This window comes from Xyrauchen texanus, chromosome 5, assembly GCF_025860055.1.
Source record: "Xyrauchen texanus isolate HMW12.3.18 chromosome 5, RBS_HiC_50CHRs, whole genome shotgun sequence".
NCBI lineage: Eukaryota > Metazoa > Chordata > Actinopteri > Cypriniformes > Catostomidae > Xyrauchen > Xyrauchen texanus.
Window position 1 is genome coordinate 12408428 of NC_068280.1, and position 24746 is coordinate 12433173.

General features: G+C 37.5%; 3 protein-coding genes across 5 annotated transcripts in view; 2 read left to right on the forward strand and 1 right to left on the reverse strand.

Annotated features, from left to right (window-relative positions):
• LOC127643787 (palmitoyltransferase ZDHHC5-A) overlaps window positions 1-7782 on the forward strand; it is a 45140-nt gene extending 37358 nt beyond the window's left edge. Inside the window, exons 11-12 of one of the 2 annotated variants that reach the window (XR_007970574.1) lie at window positions 1488-2504; window positions 6329-6466. Coding sequence is in view for 1 of the 2 variants with exons in the window: in XM_052126675.1 (XP_051982635.1) it covers window positions 1488-2419; window positions 6329-6560 (1164 nt within the window). In the remaining variant the exon portion in view is untranslated. Of the gene's footprint in view, window positions 1-1487; window positions 2505-6328 lie in introns of both variants that reach the window. The other variant, XM_052126675.1, reaches the window with a different exon arrangement.
• On the reverse strand, window positions 7211-16729 carry LOC127643788 (thioredoxin-related transmembrane protein 2-B-like). Its single transcript, XM_052126676.1, has 8 exons — window positions 16429-16729; window positions 16178-16238; window positions 15651-15764; window positions 13358-13434; window positions 12875-12981; window positions 12547-12612; window positions 12337-12466; window positions 7211-10507 (listed from the first exon to the last, which is right to left on the reverse strand). The coding sequence occupies exons 1-8, from the start codon at window positions 16615-16617 to the stop codon at window positions 10325-10327; spliced, it is 927 nt and encodes a 308-aa protein (XP_051982636.1). The 5' UTR covers window positions 16618-16729; the 3' UTR covers window positions 7211-10324.
• Window positions 16730-17420: 691 nt separating this feature from the next.
• Window positions 17421-24667, forward strand: med19b (mediator complex subunit 19b). Of its 2 annotated transcripts, none has more exons than XM_052126977.1 (6): window positions 17421-17769; window positions 19558-19680; window positions 21134-21267; window positions 22533-22629; window positions 22715-22809; window positions 22980-24667. In XM_052126977.1, the coding sequence occupies exons 1-6, from the start codon at window positions 17556-17558 to the stop codon at window positions 23043-23045; spliced, it is 729 nt and encodes a 242-aa protein (XP_051982937.1). In that variant the 5' UTR covers window positions 17421-17555; the 3' UTR covers window positions 23046-24667. The 2 variants fall into 2 exon arrangements, with proteins under 2 accessions (XP_051982937.1, XP_051982938.1); XM_052126978.1 differs by having other exon boundaries at window positions 17431-17763.
• The last annotated feature ends 79 nt before the right edge of the window (window positions 24668-24746 follow it).

The following is a 24746-nucleotide window of genomic DNA, read 5'->3' on the forward strand; positions in this document are numbered from 1 at the left end:
AAGGTAATCTATTCCATATGTTTCATTAAACCCCAGTTGTGTTAATTAAGCCCATGTGTGTCGGTACAAACAACCCATCTGTCCTCACAGAGTGGCCATGCGAAACATTTCAGCCATGAACAAAGCTAAAGGGGTGTGTCAGTGTTGGCCCTACATTTCTGGATTAAGATTAGAAGAGAAACACGCCACATGATTTCATTGACTGAGTTTCCATTCTTAAAATTTGCACAAAATGTTTTTAACAACAAGTACACTGCTCTGTGCAGGCTTCAATTTAAATCGGCTTAAAAGCTGTACATGGACAAAACCATAAATGCTTTTTTTTTCAACCACAGACTATGAAATCAGTGTTTTTGTGCTCCTGTAGTGTTTTTTGCTTAAATGTTAAAGAAAATGCAGGAGTGTACACAATTTACCACAGCTGTCAACACAGCTACGTCAATACAGTTATTGAGTTGACCTGAAATGGTAAGATCTTAAAGTTGTTGACTGGCAATACAAACACTAAATGGAATCCAAAATATACTGTCTTAACTTGTTTAAGTAAATAAAAAATTAGCAACATTCATTAGCAATGTTCTTACTTTTTATTTTTTTTACATTCAGATTATTGAAAATGTTGATATGTTGTTGTATTGACCACTTTTATGAGATGGGCACAGGTCAGTGTCATTGCCACCTGACCACCACCTAGATAGTATCAGAGTAATTTCTGCACATCACAAGTTAGCACAATGTGGCACACCTTTTTGGTACATTACGACTACTAGTACTGCTGACAATTCCAACTACTAAGCTTTTAGCATCCAGACATTTATGTGCAGCAATATTTGATTTTATTTGTCCTATTTGGTACCAGCTGTTACTAAAGTGTTGAATAAATAAAATATATACAGGGTCCCTCAAATAGGCAGTTACTAGTACTAGTTATAATCTAACATAATTGCAGACTTTCTCTCCAAGAAGCCAACTATCATTTAAACATGTACGTTGAACATGGCATATGATATTGATATTGTTGATATTGTTCACATACCAGCAAAGACCCCAAAGCAAGGGTTTTTACATTGTTATTTTGTGACCTGTTTTAGCCATACTTTTTTTTAATGCTTTGTTCTTTTAGTTTTAAACTTTGTAAACGGTATTTTGTTAAAAAACCAGGCAAAATCGACTCGCATTCAAACTTCTGTGAGAAATGACAGTGCTCTGCCCTCTATTGCCAATACTTGTGTTGTGTCCGTGCCTTTCCAAGCTAAGCCTCTCTGTCTGTCTTATCCTTTATTGCTGGCTCTTTATAATAGCTCTAGAAAACACTTCCTCAAACCACCTGTCCCCTCTGCACTTACTCAGTGGCAGTGCCCATGTTATCTTACCAAGGGGTTTATACTCAATGACCTTTTAATTCAGCTTTAAATTGCCCTTATAACTTGGTAAACTCTTCTGCTTGGTCTCTCTCCCTCCCTCTCTCTTTCTCGCTCTCCCTGTAGATGAGTCGTGGGGACAGTCTTAAAGAGTCCTCTTCCTCTCTCCTCCAGTCCAGTCAGCAGCCGGGTTATCGCTCTGAGCCCAGTCTGGATGGGCATGAGGGGGGAGGAGTAGAGCGAAGTGGGGCAGAGCGAACAGGTGGTTGCCCTGGAGGACCTCCAGGCTCGGGGATGCCTGGTTACGCCCTCGGAGGGCACTCGTATCCCTCCTTCTCCGATCATATGGTGATTGCTGTAGGCTCCTCACGGTCCTCCAGTGTTCGCTCTTCCCACAATGCCCCACCATCTGAGGCCACCACCTCCACCAGCTACAAGAGCTTAGCCAATCAGACGCCACCACCGGCTCCTCGTAACGGCAGCCTGTCGTACGATAGTCTGCTTGCGCCCTCTGAAAGCCCAGATTTCGAAATGGCAGCACCAGAGCTGTCGCCAGGGCATCCACGCACAGCAGTACTCGGATACAGTTCACCCTTCCTATCGGCTCAGATCGCCCAGCAACGGGAAGCAGAGCTTCACCAGCCGTCTGCCTCCAGCACCGCCCTCCTCACCTCCCCGCAACATGCCGCCTATCTTCGTGGTTCCACCACCTCCCCGCCCCCTCCACCTGAGCGAGAGCGTGAGCGCCTGCTACACGAATTGCAACCACACCATCATCACCACCAACGTCACCATCATCATCAACATCATCCTCGGCCGCCCCGCTTCTCTCGGCCACCTTTGCTCTCTGACTCGGGCCACTCTCAGCCCCCCTATCCGTACCGCACCCGCTCTACTGACACACCCCTGCCGAACACCACCCACCCCCTTCGTTCGTCACACCCCCCGCCGCTGGGGAAGTCTCTATCTTATTCTAGTGCTGCAGCTGCAGAGATGCAGTACCGCCTGGTCCGCAAAGCCTCTGCCTCAATTGGGGGAGGTGGCATACAGGCACCAAAGTGAGTAACTCCCCCTCAACCTTTCAACGCTCTGTGCAGCCTGCTGCCTCCTCCTTCCTACTCTTCCTCCTCCTCTCAGAATCCTGTGAGTGTATCTCTTTCACTTCTTTCTTCCTTCTCAGTTTTCACCTCTGAAGTTGTGTTGGGTAACACTTTACAGTAAGGTTGTATACGTTAACATTAATAAATGCAATAGTTTACATGAACTAACAATGAAAAATACAGCATTTATTAATCTTGGTCTGTTCATTTCTATATAAACTATACACACTGTGCAATTTATTGGGAACACCTGTACACTTACTTATTCATGAGATTATCTAATTAGCCAATGGTGTGGCAGCAGTGAAATGCATAAAATCATTCAGATGCAGGTCAGGAGCTTCAGTTAATGTTCACATTAACCATCAGAATGGAATGTGATCTGTTATTTCGACTGTGGCATGATTGTTGGTGCCAGATGTGCTCGTTTGAGTATTTCTGTAACTGCTGATCTCCTGGGATTTTCACGCACAACAGTCTCTAGTGTTTACTCTGACTGAATGGTGCCAAAAACAATAAACATCCAGTGAGCATCAGATCTGTGAATGGAAACACCTTGTTGATTAGAGAGGTCAACAGAGAATGGCCAGACTGGTACGAGCTGACAAAGGCTATGGTAACTCGTATAACCACTCTGTACAAATGTACTGAGCAGAATAGCATCTCAGCACAACACGTCGAAGATATTATGCAAAATTCACTGTTACATGGTGTTTGAACATAAATGTGTGTTGGCAGTGCATGTAAACAACCACTCTATAATGAGGGATTATTTTGAATCCCCTTTAATCATAAGCACTGTCTCAGAACAAGCCTTTCGCAGATTCTGTACAAAGTGACTTTGTATAGGCCCTGCCCACGACTGTGGATGGACACTAATAAGTGAACATTATACAACATGTTTGTTTTTGTTGTTTCGTTATAGCGCATGCCGCATATTGCTTATGATGTCTAGTTATCCAAAGCAGAGGTGACAAAACTCCGCCCTATTCTGGATATTGGGCAGGGAGCACACACACACACAAACACACACAAAAACAGCTCATTTTTATTCCCACTCAAAAACCGGCATTTTCAACATGGTATAGTAAATTATCTGTAGTGTATTTTGAGCTGAAACTTCAGACACATTTTGGGGACACCAAAGATTTAAATTACATCTTGTGAAAAGGGGCATAATAGGTGCCCTTTTAAAGTATTAATTCAGTTAACATTAACCAAGAATAATAAATGCTGTAAAATGTTCAGTGTTACATCATGATTCTGTACATAATGCATGTTGCAACTAATGTTAACAAATAGAACTTATTGTAAAGTGTGACTGTTGCATTGTTGCATGTTTGATCTGTCTAGGCAGCTTTCCAGTAATTCACTCATTAGGGATCATCTGTTGCTTTCTGCTATTTTATTTCATTGTGTTGTATGTTTGTGAGTAATAACTTTTTTTTCTTTTTATTGTTGTGATGCCTTGAAAATGTGGTAAATATACTTTTTATATAGTGTGTCCCCAGTTAATAATTTTGAATATTAACAGATTTGTTGCTAGCTCCATAGTTAATATTGACAATATCCATTTTATAAACTTTCTGTTTATACAATGGATATTGTATAAACAGACAAACAGTAATTTTTCTGTTTTCAAGAATTAGAATGAATTTTGACTGAATATTGTTTAAAATGTCCAATTTACAATTTAATTTACAAATGTACAAATTATTCTCATTTGTTGTGATAATTTGGATTTATATCAGCCATCAGTTACCCTGCTTTCTAGATTACATTATTGACATTGATTATTGAAAAACATCTATCAATTAAATACTAATTAGACAACGAGTTGCAGAAAACTTCATTACTGTACTCCCATTATAGGTGTCTGGAAACCCTGCTTTACTCTGAGTGATCAATCAGTGTTCCAAAGCCTAAAAAACTCAATTTACATGGTTTCCACACAAGCAGTGAAAAAATCTTATTTATAGGAAACTGTTGCTCAGATTGAAGGAGAGAAAAACATATCTATCAGCATTTATATGACAAAATGCATGTCGTGTAGGCATTGTTATTTGAAATCAAAGGGCCAAACAATGAGCCCTCTCATCATTAACAGAAATGTATGTGGCATGCTGACAGCAGAGCATTAGCTGAAGGTTATAATAGACCTGCTCTGCTTCAGTGCCTGGGAGAATGTTTCCTTTCCATATCATGACACTAAGAAATTGAAATTTACAGGCAGGCACTTTGCGCTTTCTGCACTGCTGTTTGCTCTGGGAGCTCTCTTTATATGACTTATAAATTATAATTTTTTTGTCATTTTTGCCTCATTTTACCTGCAATAGAGATGCAGGGTTCCAGTGGTCATGGAAAACCTGTAAATATCAGGGAATTGTAGTTTCTATTCCTTGAAAATGAAAAATGTTGTTAAAAGGCATGCAAATGCTATTGAAATTTCAATAGTAAATATACATATTTGAATGTTGTTCAAAACATAGCTCTTTGTGAGTGCAATCTCTATAAAATAATTTAAAAAAAATCACATCACTTATCCTGTGGTTTATGTATTTTGTAGGATTATCATATTTAAATTCTTAAGTAGTGTTGGGAACTGAGAATGTGTTCTTGTTTAGAACTGGCTCTATTTTTGTTTTTAAATATCGTAACAGTATAATTTAATGACTTTCCATACCATTAACAGTTCCTGAACAAGCAATTTTTCGGCAAAATAAAAAAAACGTACAGCATTAACAATGCAGTCGGATTCCCAAGAAAATTTGTGAATTAAAAACTAATGACTTTTGTGTCGAACTCAAAAAAAATAAAAACTGTCACTTTATGTAAATTGGTTCTTTAAGGCTTATGAGACTTCTATCATGCAGTGCGTTTACTGACTGGTTGTTCATAAGACAATGTGTTGTTAAAGATATACAGAGTTTTATTGTATCAATGGATTTTTATTAAAGAATGTAAAATCTTTTTTACGCTTTACCAAATTTTACTCATATATATATATATATATATATATATACTTTTCCTGTCAAAATTAATTTAGTAACTCCTTAGAAAATAAAATGTATATAAAATAATGTTTTATTAACATTTTCCAAACAAGTCATTCCACAGTATAAAAATTTACAAATTCAATACCATTAAACGTTTTCCCAAAGTGTTAGGAGGTGGACTAATTAAAGGAACTAGTCCCCGTAGTTTGTGTTTTCATTGCAATGGGCAATACATCTCTTAAACCTTCATCCACCACAAAATTAATTGTGATTATCCACTTGCTACAGCAATCATGAAGCCACATTTACATGGTTCATGCCACTTTGAACTCCACATGAAAAGCGCTTGCAGAAATCGCCTGGTTTTGCTTTTAGCGCTGGCAGTGTCTATGGTAGTGGTTCCCAACCTTGTTCCTGGAGTTAAGTTAAGATCCGGTTAAGAGGTCCTTTCTTCACTAGATCATTGGCACTGAATCACTTTTGTTTTTCTGGTGTGTACATCAGTGTAATGACCCCCGACACATTGCAAAAGTTCCACCCTATTCCAACCAGTGTTCAGAACTCTGGGTGCCAAATGGGTGGAGATTAATAAAATGTCAGAACTTAATTTCAAATTGGTAAATGCGTTAATCGTATTAAAGAAAAATTAACATGTTAAACATTATTTGCATGCGTTAATATGTTCATTTTGACAGCTTTACCTTTCTTGTTTTAGATTTTTTATTTAACATATAGTTAGGATCAATTATTGCATTGCATGCTAAAGGATGTGTCACCTTCATCAAAATTCTCATACCATTACTCTGAAATGAGAGATAAAAGTTACACTAATAAACTTTCTTTAAATATGTCAATTCTCTCTACGTTTTAGGGACGAAATTCAGATGAAGTCGTATAGTAGGACAAACGGGCAGCCCAAATCATCTCTCCCTCAGTCTCCATCTTCCACCCCCACATCCCCCACACATCCTGTCAGCGTGTCCACTCGCCCAGGTCAGGCCTATTCCAGTGCCAGCTCTTTTCAGAGCCCCGGCCACAAGCCTGGAGGTGGGGTGAAGAAGGTAACTGGTGTCGGAGGGACCACTTACGAGATATCAGTGTGAGAGATGAGCAGCTGTTTTGACCGGTCTTAAGTGAGCCTTGGACTTTTTCGCCCTCTTGGACACAGTAGAGTCTTGATATTGGAAGAGAAAATCAAGTGTGTTGGACATTTATTGGTGCCCACAGAAGATTTCTCTTCAAAATTAAAGTTTTTATTTTCATTTTTATTCCAAAAGGAAATCAATTGCTGACCAGCAGGTTTTGGTTAGATGTGACATTGAGGAGGAGGAGGAGGAGTATGGCCTGTCCTATACAAAATCTATATAAGACTCCTCACCGGTATGGAGTTGTAACACATAATCAGTGTGACGGAAAAGAACTGGATTGCCTTCAAAACTTTTCAGTACGTCACAAAAGAAAATTATATCCGGCATAAATGTGTACATTGTTCTGTATAGAGAAAAAAGTGGTGTCACTGTTTTTCACAGAGTGGATTTGATTTTTACACAAGGGACCTGTGGCATGCAGAAGCCATTTCAGACCACTGTGACTGGCATGTGACAATGTTGTGTCTATCCAATCTGTGCCAGAAACGCAAAACCATAGTCAATTTAAAGAAATGGCCTAATGCATTATTTAAATAACAAATGCCTTTTCGATTGTTTTCAGAGCAACAGCCTTGGAAATCAAGGAAGAACCATTTTATTTGTTAAAAATGTTATTTTATATGACTTTATAAATGGTTCTTGATAAGATCAAAATATATTTTCTTTTATTCTACAAAGGCTGATGATTTGTTCTTTGTGGAATTTTATCTAATCAGATGGGGGGATGAAGAATTGGAGGCTGGAAAACTGATAAGACCAAGTAAATCCTAGTCATGTGAAGACAGTTACTCAGCATTAAAATGCATTTGAGAAAGTGGAGCTCGATCTGTGGGACATATTTCAGAGTTTCTTCAAAACATTGATTTTGTGCCTCTTAATTTGTACTTCATTTAAAAAGATTGTGACATTTTGCAAGACTTGACAATTGACAATTTCAACCATTGTCTAACTTGTCGGGGGTGTTGATCAATGTTTAGATCAGAGCTGGCTGATTCAAAAGCCAATGAATACCCTCTCAGAAAGATTATATGAATATTTAGGATTAAAAAAATGGACTGAGAGGAGGGAAAGAAAATAAAGTGTACTGTATAGTTCAGTGTGAGTGACCATGGTTGTGGATATATGTATGCGTGAGTTTGTGTGGTTGAGCATTGGTAATAAACTCTTTTTAAATCAATTGTGATGTTGATTTGCTTTACCCTTAATGACATGCTCCTAAAGGAATAGTTCACCCAAAAATTGTAATTCTCATTTACTTACCCTTTGCAATCCTGTATGTGTATGACTTTCTTAAGCAGAACACAAAAGATTTTTAGAAACATATCTCTGCTCTGTAGGTCCTCACAATGCAAGTGAATGGGTGACAATATTTTGAAGCCCCAACAATCACATAGGTCAGCATAAAAGTAATCTAAATGAATCCAGTTGTTAAATCAATGTCTTTAGAAGTGATTGGTTAGGTTTGGGTGAGAAACAGATCTATGTTTTAGTCTGCTCGGTCGATCTCCACTTTAACTTTCACGTTATTCTTGTGTTTTTGGTGATTTGCATTCTTCATGCATTCACCCCCTACTGGGCAGGGAGAAGAATTTCTAGCAAAAATTGACAAATGTTTAACTCTTTCTCACCCACACCAATTATATTGCTTCTGAAGATATGGATGTGTAAGTAATTACACATGCAAAGACAATGACTAAAGTTATGCTCCCTCTACAAAGCATACAGGCATAAGGAACAACCTCTTTCAGTTCCATTCTGTCATTTGAGGAGTCATTGAGTGTGTCATATAGTTGCCGCCATCTACTGGTGGCCATATGTAACAATCTTCTCTGCCCATATTTGGATGACTTCCACCTCTGGTTGCAGCGATCTGAATCCTAATATGATTGGTTTAGTGATCCATGATGCTGGACAACGTACTACATGATTTCCGATGATGTCATCTGATCCAGGAATGCTAACATGTTTTTAGCAAGATAGCACATTTTGTGCTGTGCATATTGTTCTTCGTGTGCATCATTTAATGATCTATGCATCCAAATACATTGTGGTTTGCTCATTTGAAAGATAATCCTAAGTAATGGGATGTGATATTTTATGTTCTGTTTATTTTTCGTTAAGTTGTAAGTGAAAACTTGGCTTACAAGCAACACCAGTTTACATGTAACATGTAATGTATGTCAAAGACTATTGCTATTACTCGCTATATTTTTGTCTCGGAGTAAAACAAAGCTGGTTGTATTCTACTCTTTGAGAGCTTTCCAATGACAGATGGCACGTGCCTATTTGATCAGTTTGATGTTTTTACAGATTACAATAGCATGTGCAGTGCAAAATTATTAATAAATTATCAAAACAAAACACTTATTTGTCTACAAATTTCAAAGCACTTGTTATACTGTATATAGTTTTGGTCATACTGCCAACATTCATTGTAAAGTACAGCTTATAAACTATACAAAGGTAACTATTTTGGCAGGCCTACTGGTAGCCTATCCGAGCTTAAAGGTTTTAACTGTTTATCATCTTACTACTCCAATAAAGGAAAGCCGTTTACATTACCACACAATTTGTTGGCTTATTAATCATAATCAGTGAAAATCATGCAATTGCACTCAATGTTGTATTGAAAAGGCAAAAAAAAAAATCCCTCCCCAACCATTCAAAGCACTTGGTCATCTTACAAGCATAACCATTTAATAAAAAAAAAAGATTAAGGAAAATCAAGACTTGTTTACTTAACAGGTCACAAAAACAATATTGCTCTTTTTTGTTTTGTTGGGAAATTAGTGTCAAGATTCTAATTTGACATTTAATACACACTGACAATAATAGCTTCCAACAGCGACAGCAATCGATCAAAAAGTTTCACATTTTAAGACTGCCTGCAGCATTCTTCTGTGCCTGTCAGTTTCAAATGAACATGAAATGTCAAAAAAGGTATTAATCATTCAGCACAAAGGAAATTTAAGTGAAACACTGAATATACAAAACAAATATTTAAGACTTTTACAGCAGTATTCAGTCTGAAAAGAAATGTGAAACTAAGTCTTAAAGTAAGATGTAAAAAAACAGATACATTTTTGTAGTTTTGAAACATAAGGCAGTGTCAATATCAATAACTTGTATACTGCGAAAGCTTTTCTCAACATAAATTGTTGGCATACACTGAAAGACTGTGCCTTTTTGTATCACTGAAACCAGTACCATAATACAAAATGCAAAATTAGAAGACAAACAGAAAATGAAAACAACTAGGAGTAAATAATTAATTAAAAGTACAGTAGGAAAGGAATTAGTTAAAAGTTTGTTCCCCAGTAGTGATGCATTTGCAACACAAAATAACCCCTTACTAAAAGATTACTTCACAATTATAGGTAGGAGGTATCCAATTTCGTATTATATTTAAAGTGATTAAAATAGCAACACCGATGACAGATCGAATCATCAGTGCCCTGTTTAACTTCTAAATGATGGTTGTTCGGACATACAAGTATACTTTGTCCAGTGTTATTATATGCTGTTTTAATGCATGTAAGATTTACTATATTATTAGACTGATTTTGCAATTAAATTAAGTTCTATACAGTATGTTAAATAAAAAAAAAAAAAGTCACAATCATTCTGTTTCTTCAACTGGAACATCAAACTTTCTCTCTGTATTTTGAACATGATCAAAATAGAGTTCTGTCCCAGTGCTCTTCAGCAGCATGCAGAGTCTATTTGTCCTTCTTGCTTTCGGTGTCCACTGCGTTGATGGTCTCGGCCTCGGATTCCTCCTCTTCAGGCACAGGAGCAAACGGCGATTCACTGGGCCTCTCATTCTTCTCTCCTTTGGTCTTACCGAGCTTCTTAGACTTCTGATACAGCTCATTGAGGTTAAACTCTCGGATTATGTTTTCCTAGGAATCGACAAGATAAACATGGTGTGTGCTGACTTGCTGTATGATTTAATTCTATGGTTTTGATAAATGACGGAAGCATATTTTCCCAGATTTTTTAGTAGCAAGTCTACATTTTAGCATTATATACAGAATATGTGAATGGGGTTGTGGGTGGTTGCTTACTGGTCCCTCTTTCAATGAAAGTCATGAGGAATTGTTTGCCCATTTTATTGTCTGCCAGGTGAAATCTCAAGTCACACCATTCTTCAACAAACCACGTGACCCAAGCTATTTTTAATATACACCAAGTCACACAAAGGTGCAGGATGCACACACTGAATTTAGAGTTAGGGGTTTGGCAAGTACCACTAATAAGGCCACGTCCACACAAATACTTTCTTTAAAAACGCATTTCACTACATTTTGGCCCTTCATCCACTCAGAGACGGTGTTTTTGACAGCAAAGTTTGAGCTTTTCGAAAACACTTTCCCAAGTGGAAACATTTTTAAATGCCGTCTTCGTGTTGTAGTGTGGACGGAGATATATGAAAACTATAATGTATTTGTTGTCATGTGATGTAGTCATGTGATCCATTCAACCTAAAACAATCAAGATGGTGGACCATTCCAGCGTTGTTAACGATAAATGTTACTTTGTACAACATTCACATTGCATTCCTTTAAGGGCGATGGGAAGTTTACTCTGAATTGCTGTCCGGTGGCAAACACAGGGTCAACTGCGTTTCAGAACATACATGGAAATGACACCGTGTCACGCTTCTTTCAGCAAGCACAGTAAGGGGATTCATGAGTTTTCAGACACTTAAGGTGTGTACACACTGCGCGCGACAGCGACTCCATCCCATTCATTTTCAATGAGAGCACAGCGACTTCCGGCAACACGAGCTGTCGCAACCGTTGGCGACTAGATGTGGGCATGTCCAGCGACGTGACAAAGTTGAGACAAGTTCAACTTTATTCAAATGAAGAGCGACTTACGGAAGCGACAGCCAATAGGAGAGAAGACGGGAGAGCTCACGTGATCCTTCTCTCTCACGCTCTCTCAGCTCCTGCAGTAACGGAAAGATGGATGAAAGGCTAATTCTTGCTGTTAGCAATTTTCCAGTGCTCTATGATATGTCTCTTCCCACGTACAAGGACATTTTTAAGAAAAATACTGCGTGGAAAGGTGTATCTGAGATCGCGGGGATTTTGTGGACCCAGACAGACCGGCATTTGCGTTTTCACCGCAGATAAAACTATGGCAAAGAGCATGCCTCTCGTTCATCTTTGATATAAAGCATTTTATGTACTTATTCCATTTATATTTAGTCTTTTCCCTCAAAAATGTTTGTTTTTAGTGGCAAGAAAAGCAATTCGCTGTCAACAGCAATGGAATGACATCCGTGAATGTCATTTACAAACGTTACTAGGCAACCAGTAGTGGGAACGCCCATTAGCGACTTCACCGCCAGCCACTGGCGACCTGCAGCGACAAAGTCGCTGGCAGTGTGTACGCACCTTTATGTAGACAAGCAACTTTTGGAAAACGTTTGAAATTTCAGATTTATCTGGATTAATGTGGACAAAAAAAAAAAAAACAACAACATCTCCATACAGTAAATAAAACATTCAGAGAATAAAAGGCTCTGGAAATGTAATGGATCTCTTTTAGAATGTTTCATGGTCAGCTGCTGAATAGAAGTGAAATTACAAGCCTATAATTAAGCTTCAGTTAAACTCAACAAAACATACACGTTTCTGGGCTCTTTTTCATGAAAGATACTGTATTTAATTAATCACTATCAGTGCATGTAATATGCATGCAGCATGCGAGTTAGCCTCACCTCTGTGAAGGACCAAGACACCGCCCTTCCCTTCTTGTCCACCTGAGGGCGCCTCATAACCTCCTTCCCCCCCTGGAAGAGCACCAGAGAAGGCAGCTGCTTTGAGAGAGGAGATGTGCTCACTTTATACCTGAAGGCAAAAATAGCATATGGTCACAATGGTGTAAGGTGTTAGAACTAGCCCCGTGTGCCAAAACCTAAGCAACTTACTTCTTAGACACTTCGCTGTAACGGCCAATGTCCACTTTGCCAAATTTCAGTCCTGCACAGTTGTACCTGAGTAAGAGAGAAATTAAGAATATCTCTATACTAGAGGATGCCAGAACTAACCAGTCATAAAAGTTAATGTCCGTTCGGTGGCGCTAGTGTCGGTCTCAGGTACGGGTTTCATTGTGCAGACCTCGAACATCGCTAACATTCTGTAATAACATTTTCTTTTATATTCCACAAATAGAGAGATTTGGAACAACATTTGAGTGAATGAAGAATGATTCATGAATTTTAATTTTCATGTTTGTATCAAGCATGAACTTCTTACTTCAAGGACAGATCGGCATAGACTGAAGCGAAAGACTGGCACTCTGGTGACCAGTTAGCAAAAAACTCCACAATCCAAGTCACTCGGTGGTCCTTTCCCAATTCTTCCTAAACACAAAAAGGGAAGCGAGTTTATATAGTGCGTAAACCAAAAACAGTTTTTGCAAGCAAATATAGGTGTGGTAATATACGCATATGATCACTAGCCTGAAGAGAATTAATAATTAAGTTAAAGTTCAATTGAATATTTGGGGGGTTGATTTCCTGTTTTTGTACACCAACTGGCTAATTTATAAATACTATTGAGCTACAATGGTAATAAACATTTATGGACTTTAGATTCCTCTTACTAAAAGCTGTGTAAGTGATAAGCCATGATTTAGCAGCAAAACTCATCTAGATTTTTAAATTTATTTATTTTTTACATATTGGCATACTGAAGCTTGCTTCTAAGGGAAACTCCATGATCTGAAATCATACTCACGTCAATGGTTTTATCATTGAAGTACTTGATGTACTCTGGGCCCATGTAGAGGGGAGGTTTGCAGGTCATCAGTAAAACTGTTTCAATTATAAGACAATATTAACAAGCATAAAAATTGCCATCATGCATTATTTATCTATTGTTTATTGTTTAGTATAGATTATATTTTTTTCTCCAAAAGGAGGAGGACATCTGTAACAAACACTTAAAAGACAGGGCGGTAATTTTTTTAATCATTATTTAAAAATGCAATAGTTTGCATTCCCTCGCAAAAAGTTTTAGGTCCCCTTGCAATAGTTGTTCCCTCGCAATAAGTTTTAGGTCCCCTTGCAATAGTTGTTCCCTCGCAATAAGTTTCAGATTCCCTGGCAATACGTTTTAGGTTCCCTCGCAACAAGTTTTCAATAGTTAATCTCAATAGTTTGCATTCCCTAGCAATACGTTTTATAGTTCCCTTGCAATAGTTTTCATTTCCTCGCAATAAGTTTTAGGTCACCTTGCAAAAGTTGTTCCCTCGCAACAAGTTTTAGGTTCCCTCGCAATAGTTTTAGTTCCCTCGCAACAAGTTTTATGTTCCCTCTCAATAGATTGTGTTCCCTAGCAATACGTTTTATGGTTCCCTTGCAATAGTTTTCATTCTTTCGCAATAAGACTGAGCTTCCCTCGCAATAGTTGTTCCCTCGCAACAAGTTTTAGATTCCCTCGCAATAGTTTTTTGGTTATCTTGCAACAAGTTTGGGTTCTTTTGCAAAAAGTTTTAGGTTTCCTTGCAATAGATGTTCCCTCGCAACAAGTTTTAGGTTCCCTCTCAATAGTTTGCGTTCCCTAGCAATACGTTATATGGTTCCCTTGCAATAGTTTTCATTCCCTCGCAATAAGTTTTAGGTCCCCTTGCAATAGTTGTTCCCTCGCAACAAGTTTTAGATACCCTCGCAATAATATTTAGGTTCCCTCGCAACAAGTTTTAGGTTCCCTCGCAATAATATTTAGGTTCCCTCGCAACAAGTTTTGATTCCCTCGCAATAAGTTTTCATTCTTTGCAATAAGTCTGAGCTTCCCTCGCAATAGTTTGCATTTCCTCACAACGGTGTGCGTTCCCTCACAATAGTGGGTCCCCTTGCAATACATTTTAGGATTACTCGCAATAGTTAGTGTTCCCTTTAAATAAATGTACCATAGTTTTACTACAGCAACCATATTTAAACCATATTTATGATATTCATATTAAAGGTGCTTTAAGCAATTTCAGCCATTCTACTTCCATGAGAATGAGCCATTGGATTAGCTGTTTCCAAAACTCAGAACTCCAAAGATACCAAAATGAGCTTTAATGAGAGCAGAAACGGTTGTTAAAAAAACAGCTGCAAAATACACCCTCAGCTGACAACTGTTATGAACAACATGGCATAAAAATGCATTACGGCTCAATTCGCAGCAAGTACAATACAAAAAAAATGCAGAAGTGTCCATTTCCGCGGACCAAGGACACATTTTTGTTTGCCGTTTACAGAGTCTAGAGCTTCCACAGAGACCGGTGAGATATCTCAGGATATTTATCTTTTAATGAATATCTTTCAGGGTGTAGACATTTTTTTACATACCTTTCTATGAAAAAATAAATTGCTTACAGCACCTTTAAAACCATAGAGATAATAAAGGAAATCATAAGTCTGTGGTTATGGTTTTACTACAAATAACATGGTATTTGTAGTAAAACAATAGTAACCACGAGAATTACCATAGTTCATCTATAGTAAAATCATGGTTACTATATGGATACAGTATATTGTATTAAAACCGTGGTTTCAACTATAAAAACATTTTACTTAACTTACTTTTCATAGTTACTACAGTATTACTAGAGTAAAACCATGGTTTCCAGCAAAACTATGGTTACTACAGTCTACAACAGGGGCGGCATTGCCCCCCAGGGGGTGTTCAAAGGATGCCAGGGGATTTACCTACTTATTACCATTTAATTCTGTTTTCTATGTACTACAAATAGATTTGAATGTTAAATGTAACATTATTTTAATAGAGGGTAGAGAAAAAAAAAAGATATGTGGTCAGCTAAATATGAAGTAAATATTTTCCAGATATTAATTTATTTCAGATATTTTATGTATTGTTATACAATAACAATATAAAATCCTATTACTCAAGGGGGTCACTTGCAAAGATATCATCATATTTGGTGGTCCTTGGAATTAAAAAGTTTGAAAACCCCTGGATTAGAGGATGAAGGAAAACCAAATTGGCTTTGGTCATCTGGTGAAAGATCAAGAATACTAACCAATGCACAGGGTCAAGTAGAGAAGCCCCAAACGTATGTCCAGTCTGAAGAACAGAATCACATTGGCCACTTTACAAAAGAGGATGACGTTCCCCAGGTGTTGCTCAACAGTAACTGGAATGCAAAAAAGAGAAAAAGGTTAATTAGGTGCAAAAAAAAAACATCACATTCTGTCTAACATTCGCATTCTCAAACAAGTTGCCAAAAAAAAGTTTTGTTTCAGTTTGTGATATAACAAATACTCAAAGGGGGTGGGTTTAATTGCATTTCTAGAGGAGGGGGCAACAGAAACAGACTGACAAAGGAAACTGATTGAACAACAAACAATAAAATGACCGTCACAGAGAACACAAAGAGACACAGGTACCCCAAACATATAGTGTGTAAACAAAACCTTACAACCTCCGTCCACTGACATCACATTCGCTACGGAATGAGGATTATTTGTGTACTTTTGAATGTCTAAGAATAAAGATGCAGGGACAAAGCGCACAGAGATAGAAAAGTGTGATAGAATAAACACTTACTCGCTCTTCTGTTCTTCATCATGACTATAGCACTCAGGAACATCAGGATCTCTACCTCTCTCTGAAAAACAAACAAAATAAGATTAGATGGATAGATGGACAGATGGATGGACGGACGGACGGACCCTTCCCAATTCTGTAGCCGTCGTCTGCTGAGCATACCACTGCACCATCCCTTTACTGCAAATTAATGTGGCTCTATTTTGAATCTTTCAGCACATGTTAAACACCCAGAGTTGTTTTATACATACCCAATCAAAATCGCAGGAATTCCCATCCTCCCGTTGCGTCGAGAGATGCTCACATATCCCAGGTGTCTTGCGAATAAACAAGAACGCGCCACACATAAATAATGAGGCAATGTAGTACGGTTTTAGTAGCCATTTGTACACCTGTGGCAAATGATACAGAAACGCGAACAGAGGCGTTAATATAGCCATTTTATCTCCAGAGGACCGTTGTGGTGGCCAGAGACGCCAGAAGTCGCATCAATACCGTTATCAATGTGGAAAAATTACTGTCGGCCAATGAATTAACCGGTTTAAAGGAACAGAGGTCACAGCGGACGAAGGAAAAAAATAGCCCCGCCTCTTTTAAATACGCGCATTGATTGGTCACTTTAGCGAAACAACAGTGCTTATTGGTCATGATGTCACATAATGGTAGAGCCCTTCTATTTCTATAGTTTAAAAGATAAGCTAGACAATGCTTGGAGAACCGAGGCTGTTTTTATAATGGATGTTTATGGAGAAGATGCTCATAATTTAATTAATTCAAAGCCTTTTTTCTAATCATCAACACGTTTTACAATAAACAATAATTTTGGAATGAACTATGTGTGGTGTTTACTACTATAAAATTGCTCGTTTATAAAGACGCTGACGATTTTGCGACAGGTAGGTGTCAGTTTACGTTTCTCCCCATTCCTTTTTATGGCATCCGCAAACGGGAATTTACTGGCGTAACACGCTAGTTGACCATTACGCTCTCACTTATGGTAAAAACGTGGAGGTTGTTTATATGTATAAACGATCTCTAATAAAGGGGGGGAGGATAGAAAGTTCGTCGCTTTCTTTTTTACCGTAAGCTATCGACGTTACGCGACGATTTTAACATGCGTCATTAACACATACATTATTTATCAATATCATCTTATATAATTCGTTTTATGATAACTATGCTACATTATACTATATGGTGCAATTTTAGGACGCCTTATGTAATCGTAAAATGTAGGAATCGTAATTGATACATTACGGTAAATATACATACAACCGGAAGTAATTGTTAGCAACAGATCGTTCAGGGGCGTTCAGCGATGTTAAAACCAATACACATTTCCACACAAAATTAACTCAGTCGTGTTGTTGTTTTCAACATGACAGAAATCTTCTCCTCGCTGTATGGTCAGCCTGATTCGCAAGGTCCAGCGGGACCGTCTGCATTGGGCTTTGGGTCCGGGAAACCACAGATCCCCCAAAGCATGGGCCCGATGTCTTTCCCGCATCAGATGATGGATGAAGGAGCACCGCTCAGAAAACCCGCCGCGATGAACGAGCCCTTCTACCTGCTGCGAGAATTGCCCAGTGAGTGTCAGTATTGTCAGTATTTAGGAAGTTATTGTATGTGTTAATAATATACTATGTCCCTTATAGAAAGTACCATGTATGGTATAGAGATGGGATTAGATGATGGTAATACCATTGTACTACCATATACAATATTCCTACATTGATTGTCATGTTCATATTTCGTGGTATTTCAGGTACTACCTGCTATATTGTAATACTCATGTAGACTTGGCTATGTCAATGATCAGCAAATTTTTATTTATGTTAAAATGTAAGACCCTTGCAATAATATTGCATGGTTTTGTCATAATACCACAATTATCACAGTTATTATATTGCCTTGGTGAAGCCAACATACTGATGTACTACAAACTTTGTTGTTAGGTTTTTATTTATTTATTATTTTATTTTAAAAGACCAAATTTTTAACTCTTACTCCTCTTAGAGCTTTCAAGCAACATCCACCAAATTTGGCACAGACGTTCAGCCTGCTCTGAAATAGTGTGCTATGACTTTTCCAACTGGTTGGAGTTAAGGGGCAGTCACACTACACTTCACGCTCCATTCAATCCCATTTAAAAGCATCCGTATGCGGGAGACTGGAAACGCAAGCTGATGCAAAGAAAATTCGTATTTATAACTAAAATTCTAGTTATATTTTATTAGCCTCCACTGTCATAGAATATATGAATATAATCAGAAAGTTTTATTAAGAGTTAAAAGAGATCCCTTATTAATTTATAACGGTTTTGCAGTAGTAACACATTTTTGTTGTAATTATGTATTGTGATGGAAATTTTAGTGACCATTTTTAACTTTATAAGGTGAATGGGATAATTTGGGGTCTTGCCACCTTCATGGACCCCCTGGGGTATTCAGAATCAGAATGAGTTTTATTGCTAAGCATTCTTACACATACAAGGAATTTGACTTGGTGATAGAAGCTTCAAGTGCACAAACAATACAACAAGACCGAGATAATAATAATAAGAAAGAATAAAAATAAGAATTGAATAGAAAATACAAGTATATATAGAAATACGCAATAAGACTGGGCTGGGTGAGTGGGGTGCAGAGTGATTTTTCCAGCCTTTTTCCTCACTCTGGAAGTGTACCGTTCTTGAAGGGAGGGCAAGGGGCAACCAATAATCCTCTCAGCAGTCCAAACTGTCCTTTGTAGCCTTCTGTTATCTGATTTTGTAGCTGAACCAAACCAGACAGTTACTGAAGTGTAGAGGACAGACTGTATCAGCAGTGCCTTTGGCAGGTTGAATTTTCTCAGCTTGTGAAGGAAGTACAACCTCTGCTTAGCCTTTCTCATAGTGGATTCAATTCATCCAAATTTCAGAAACTTTTTATTGATTTTGTTTTAAACACTTTTCTGTAGATAGACATAAATCATGATAAAAATCAAAAAATGAAATGCCATCAATCAAAATGTACTGAGTTGCCATTATATAACTCTGTTTGTAAATGTGTAAAATCTAAGATTTATGCATATGGGGCCTGAAGTATGAACATACCAATAGTGTTTGATCTGAACCAGAATCTAAAAGGATATTAAGACATTTAATTTTTCTGAAGTTATAGCCACTCCAACTTTGGAATAAAAACACACAAAGTTTTTTTCAATTTCTACATTTCTAATGTTATTTTTATGACCTGTACTTTTACTACTCCTTAAATATTGACCCATTGCATTTAATCTTTTGACTTCGAGCATAATTTATGCTTCTCATCAAAAACAAAATTTTGAGCCATAGTCCAGTGATTGGCTTGAATGACCCCTATCTTGTCTTATGTTGCCAGTGGAGAATGAGCTGACTGGACACACAAATCTCATCACACACTACAACCTGGAACATGCTTATAACAAGTTCTGTGGAAAGAAGGTCAAGGAGAAACTCAGCAACTTCCTTCCGGAGCTTCCTGGTGCGTATGCATACACTTTTGCATTTGATTGTTGATTCTAGAGCAGTTCTAAAAAAATCCAACAATAGCCTACAGTGAGGTGAGAGTGCAGAGGCAGTTCAAAACACAGATTAGTTTCCCGGACATTCGTCTGTAAATTAAAATAATTTTATTAGGCTACCGTGGACGTCTGTAAGGTTTACTGTCGATTCGCATGAGATAAGCTATGTCTGTATAAATCACAGAGATGAGAGTGTCGACTGCATTCACACACTGCTGTCACGTGTAACTGACCCATCAGAAAATGTATGCTATTTAGCTGTGCTGATTAATTATGAAGTATTAAACATGTTCATATGTATGTGGGATTATTAGATGAAATAGACTTGAATATCTGTCAAAATACAACAGGACTGGTTACATTAGCAAGCCAGTAATCCTACTGCAATCCTAGTGCACTCTTGAATTAAAAATATAGACAATCTTTTCACATTATGTAATTTTATTTGTCCCTCCAGAAAATATGTTGCGAAACATGGGGCTCAACACAATTTTTGCTTAATCATGCATTAGTCTAAACGCAACAACCAGCATTAGATTACATTTTGAAGCGCGTCTTTCATTTTCTCATTTTCTGGTGTCTTCTCAATGACCAACATCCACTTCACAACTTTAGAAATAATGAGTTAAAGGGTTCACAGGCTGGAAAGTGCAGATTCACTGGCATTTTACCAACATGTCAATTCATATGGGATAAGAATAACAGGAGTTATTTTTACAGAGCGTTTGATAGCTAAAAGATGCTATTATCTTTACAGCCACTCTGGACATATTTAACAAAGTGATCAGCACCTTTGGACTGGACAGCTTCCGTAACGAAGCACTTATACTTTATAAAGAGCGATCTATGTGCTGGTTTGGGAAACAGGCTTTACTCCATTGTAAAATAACGAGCGATGTCATTTAAGACGATTGAAAAAGCTGCAACGTTATCTGGAAACCCAGCCATGAATGATTAGCACCGGATTCAAGTCAATGAGAAGCTCTGGTAATTAGGCTGTTACATTACCCCACGTCCCCATATAAAATAACCGCATCCAAATAGGGAAGAGAGCGATCACGGCTATTTGTTTTTTAAAGTAGCCTACAACAAGGCATTGTTTGTTATTTGCGCCATGAAATATTAGGTCGTATGCCAATATGAAGAGGGTTTTTTTTTTGTACCTGATGCAAAAAAATAAACAAGAATGTTGGCAAATAAATTATGCCTAATTTTGTCTCATTTCATGCCGCTCTGCTCCAACATCGCTTTCGCTCATGAGCGCTTGTGAGGAGCGGAGCAATGACTTTTGAACTTGAGCGTTGGAGTTGAGCGATCACACATGAGCGAATATTTGAGTGGAGCGACAAATAGCTCCACTCCGCTCACTTGCTCTGATTAATTCTGCATCACTCTGTGCTCCTGCTGTTTCAGGTATGATAGACACTCCGGGTATTCAGGACAGCAGCTCTCTGCGCTCCCTCATTGAGAAGCCGCCAGTGTGCAACAACTCTTTCAGTCCTCTCACTGGAGCTATGCTCACCGGGTTCAGACTACACACCGGCCCTGTAAGTGTGCATGTATGAAAGAGATATCAAGAATCTACTATGCATTTAGGGATGCTGTGTAACTAATGTTGCCTCTGCTTTGACTGTATTCTGAAGTTTGTGAATGTCTTTCTTTCTCAGTGTTGGTGGCAAGTCAAATAAATCAAAAAAACATTTAATCCTATAGTTGGGTTCAGAAGTCATTTTTCTGATTTAATAATTTTTTGTTTCTCATTACAAATGATGTTACCATCATAACAGTTTAAGAGAAAAGTTGATTTCAGAATTTCTTGAAGCAAAGATTTCTTGCTCGGATTTCTTGACCTATTAAGGACATGGTCAGTGTTACAAATGTGCTTAAATTTTATTAGTGACCTGGAAATAGTGCAGAATCTTAAATGGATGGTTCAACCAAGAATGAAAATTCTCTCATCATTTACTCACCCTCATGCCATCCCAGATGTGTATGACTTTCTTTCTTCTTCTGAACATGAATTAAGATTTTTAGAAGAATATCTCAGCTCTGTAGGTTCATACAATGCAAGTGAATGGTGACCAGAACTTTAAAGCTTCAAAAAGCCGTTAAAGGCAACGTAAAAGTAATCCAAATGACTCCAGTGGTTTAATCAATGACTTCTGAAGCAATTCAGTCAGTTGTGGGTGAGAACAGACCAATATGTAACACTTGTTTTCACTAAAAGTCAGCAGTCTTCTTGGTGATCATGATTTCTAGCTCAAATTCTCTTCCTATAGTTCCATATTGTGCTCTGCTCATGCATCAAGCACTTGGAAGTGTAATCAAGCTTGAAATCATGATCGTGCCTAAAGACTGCAATGACAAGATGTATAGTGAAAAATAAGTTACATATTATTCTCACTTCAAAAGACATAGATAAAACCCCTGGATTACTTTTATGGTACTTTTTGAAGCTTCAAAGTTTTGGTCACCATTCACTTGCATTGTGTGCACCTAGAGAGCTGAGATATTCTTCTAAAAATCTATTAAAAATTAATTGTGTTCAGTAAATGAAAGAAAGTCATACACATCTGGGATGGCATGAGGTTGAGTAAATGACGAGAGACTTAACATTTTTGGGAGAACTATTCCTTTAAATATTTTGTATTTACCGTATGTAATAACTTTTCTTTGTTTTTTCAAAATCCTCAAGTGTCCTGTTTAATGTCCAGGCTGAAATGGAATGTTTAATTCCTGATTTTCAATGTGGATATTTGGACTTTGTTTTTTTGTTTATGTTTTACACGCTTCTTTCTCTGTCTTACCATAGTTGCCAGAGCAATACAGACTGATGCACATTCAACCACCGAAGAAGAAGAATAAACACAAACATAAACACCATCGGCCACAGGATCCCTTACCACCAGGTGACAGACACACCCACAATTACACAAAGGGACAAAAGGTGCTATCTTACATATTAACTCACAATCTCATGCTTCTCTACTACAGAAACACCATCAGATTCAGACCATAAGAAGAAGAAGAAAAAGAAGGATGATGACCCGGACAGAAAGAAAAAGAAGAAAGATAAGAAGAAGAAGAAGGTTAATTACAAGAGTTATTATATAATTTAAATGGCGATGCAGACTACTTGTTATTAATTATTTTACATAAAAATTCTAGTTTTTAATACATTTGTTATTAAATTGTAATTGATAGTGCAATGCAATGTTTTAAATATTGATTGTGTTGTGTTTTCTCTTTCTGTTGTCAGAATCGCCATAGTCCTGATCACCCCGGCATGACTGGGGCTCAGCCAAGCAGCAGCAGTTTGAGATAAGAACTCCCTGAATGATTGAAAAAGAGGAAGAAGATAGAGCTGTAAAATTGGCCTTGAGGTGTTACATTTGTTGTAGTTACAATGAGAGTCAGATGTGTGCGTGTGTGTGTGTGTGTGTGCGTGCGTGCGTGCGTGTGTGTGTGTGTGTGTGTGTGTGTGTGTTTGTTAGGGCTGAAACGATTAGTCGACATTATCAACAACATTGACAATAAAAATTTGTCGATATCAATTTTAGTTGTCTAATAATCGTTTGATCACATTTAACATAACATGGGAACATATTAAACTCTGAGGATGCGTGAGAGCAGCACTGTAGCTCGTGCCTGATTGAGGAGAGGAAGAATTACACGGATCACAGTCCAGATGCACTCTAAACTTTCCAAACTGCTTAAGGTGATGTAAATCACAAAGTATGAGGGAATTATACAAAAATACCAAATTAGTAAATACAGAAGCTCTCTCGTACTTGCGTGTCGAGTGTCTATAAAGGAAACACCCCAGTGTTACATCTTAAATGCAGTTACATTTAATGCGTTCTAGCTTTATTAAAGTTCAATTAATACGGAAGCAGATCATGTAAATATCTACAAACTCCGAAACTGGCATTTTTCTGTGTGGTCAGCGCCTCTTCTATGAGTTGCGCAAATGTCCAGATCTTAAGTGGGAGAGATTGTAACTGCACCCGGCTGACACAAACTCTGTCACGGGGACTCTTGTCCATCGAGCATGCGCGCTTAATGCAGCTAGATTATAACAAGATGGCTCGTGACTTATTGAATCATAATATATGTCACTGTGCATTTCTTATTGTGAATAAAATTGGCAATACGCAGCTTTATTAATAAGAGAGAGGTTGTTGTTTTTTTTTAGAGTTAAAGATAGATTGAAGTGAATAAAAAAAAAAAAAAAGATGCATTCACCTGAGAAGCAGCATATAAGATATTTATACTTGCTTTTAGAGAATAGATCTTGATTATAAGTATATTTTGTCTTTACTGCACTCGCAGAAGTATAACCAAGTAAAAAATACACTTACTGTATATTTAAGATGCAAGTCTAAATATCTTATATGTTGCTTCTCAAGTAAATGTATCTTGTTTTAAGGATTTTTAGACAATTTTAAATGGAAAACAAGAGAAAAAACTTGATAACAAGGATTTTTTTGCAGTGAATTTCTTTACTGAATTAAACTTAATAAAAAGCATTTTTTTCCCCTTTAATTTAGTGAATGTCATTTAGAGGTATTTTTAAAAGATGATTTTGCCCTCTTTATTGTTAGTAAGCATGTTTAATACAAGCATTTAAGGTGGGGCACAAGCTGAATAATCAGTTAAGCGCTAATGATTAACCGTTGCAATAATCGCAGAATAGTCCAATAATCGGTTATCAAAATAATCGATAGTTGCAGCCCTAGTGTGTGTGTGTGTGTGTGTGTGTGTGTGTGTGTGTATATTTATATATATTAGTGTGTGTGTGTGATTATGTAATGTACCAGAACTCATCATCTGTTATATTTGTGCAAAAGTGCCTATGTGTCTATTTATGAGTATGATGAATAATGGAACCATTTTCATTCAACTGTTTTAAACTATTTTACAAATAAATCACAGACAGCCAAGAAATGTGCTTATTTGTGAACAAATGTCAACATTTATTTTTAGTTTTTCCTTCAGGCATATTTACAGTTGTGAGCAAAACATA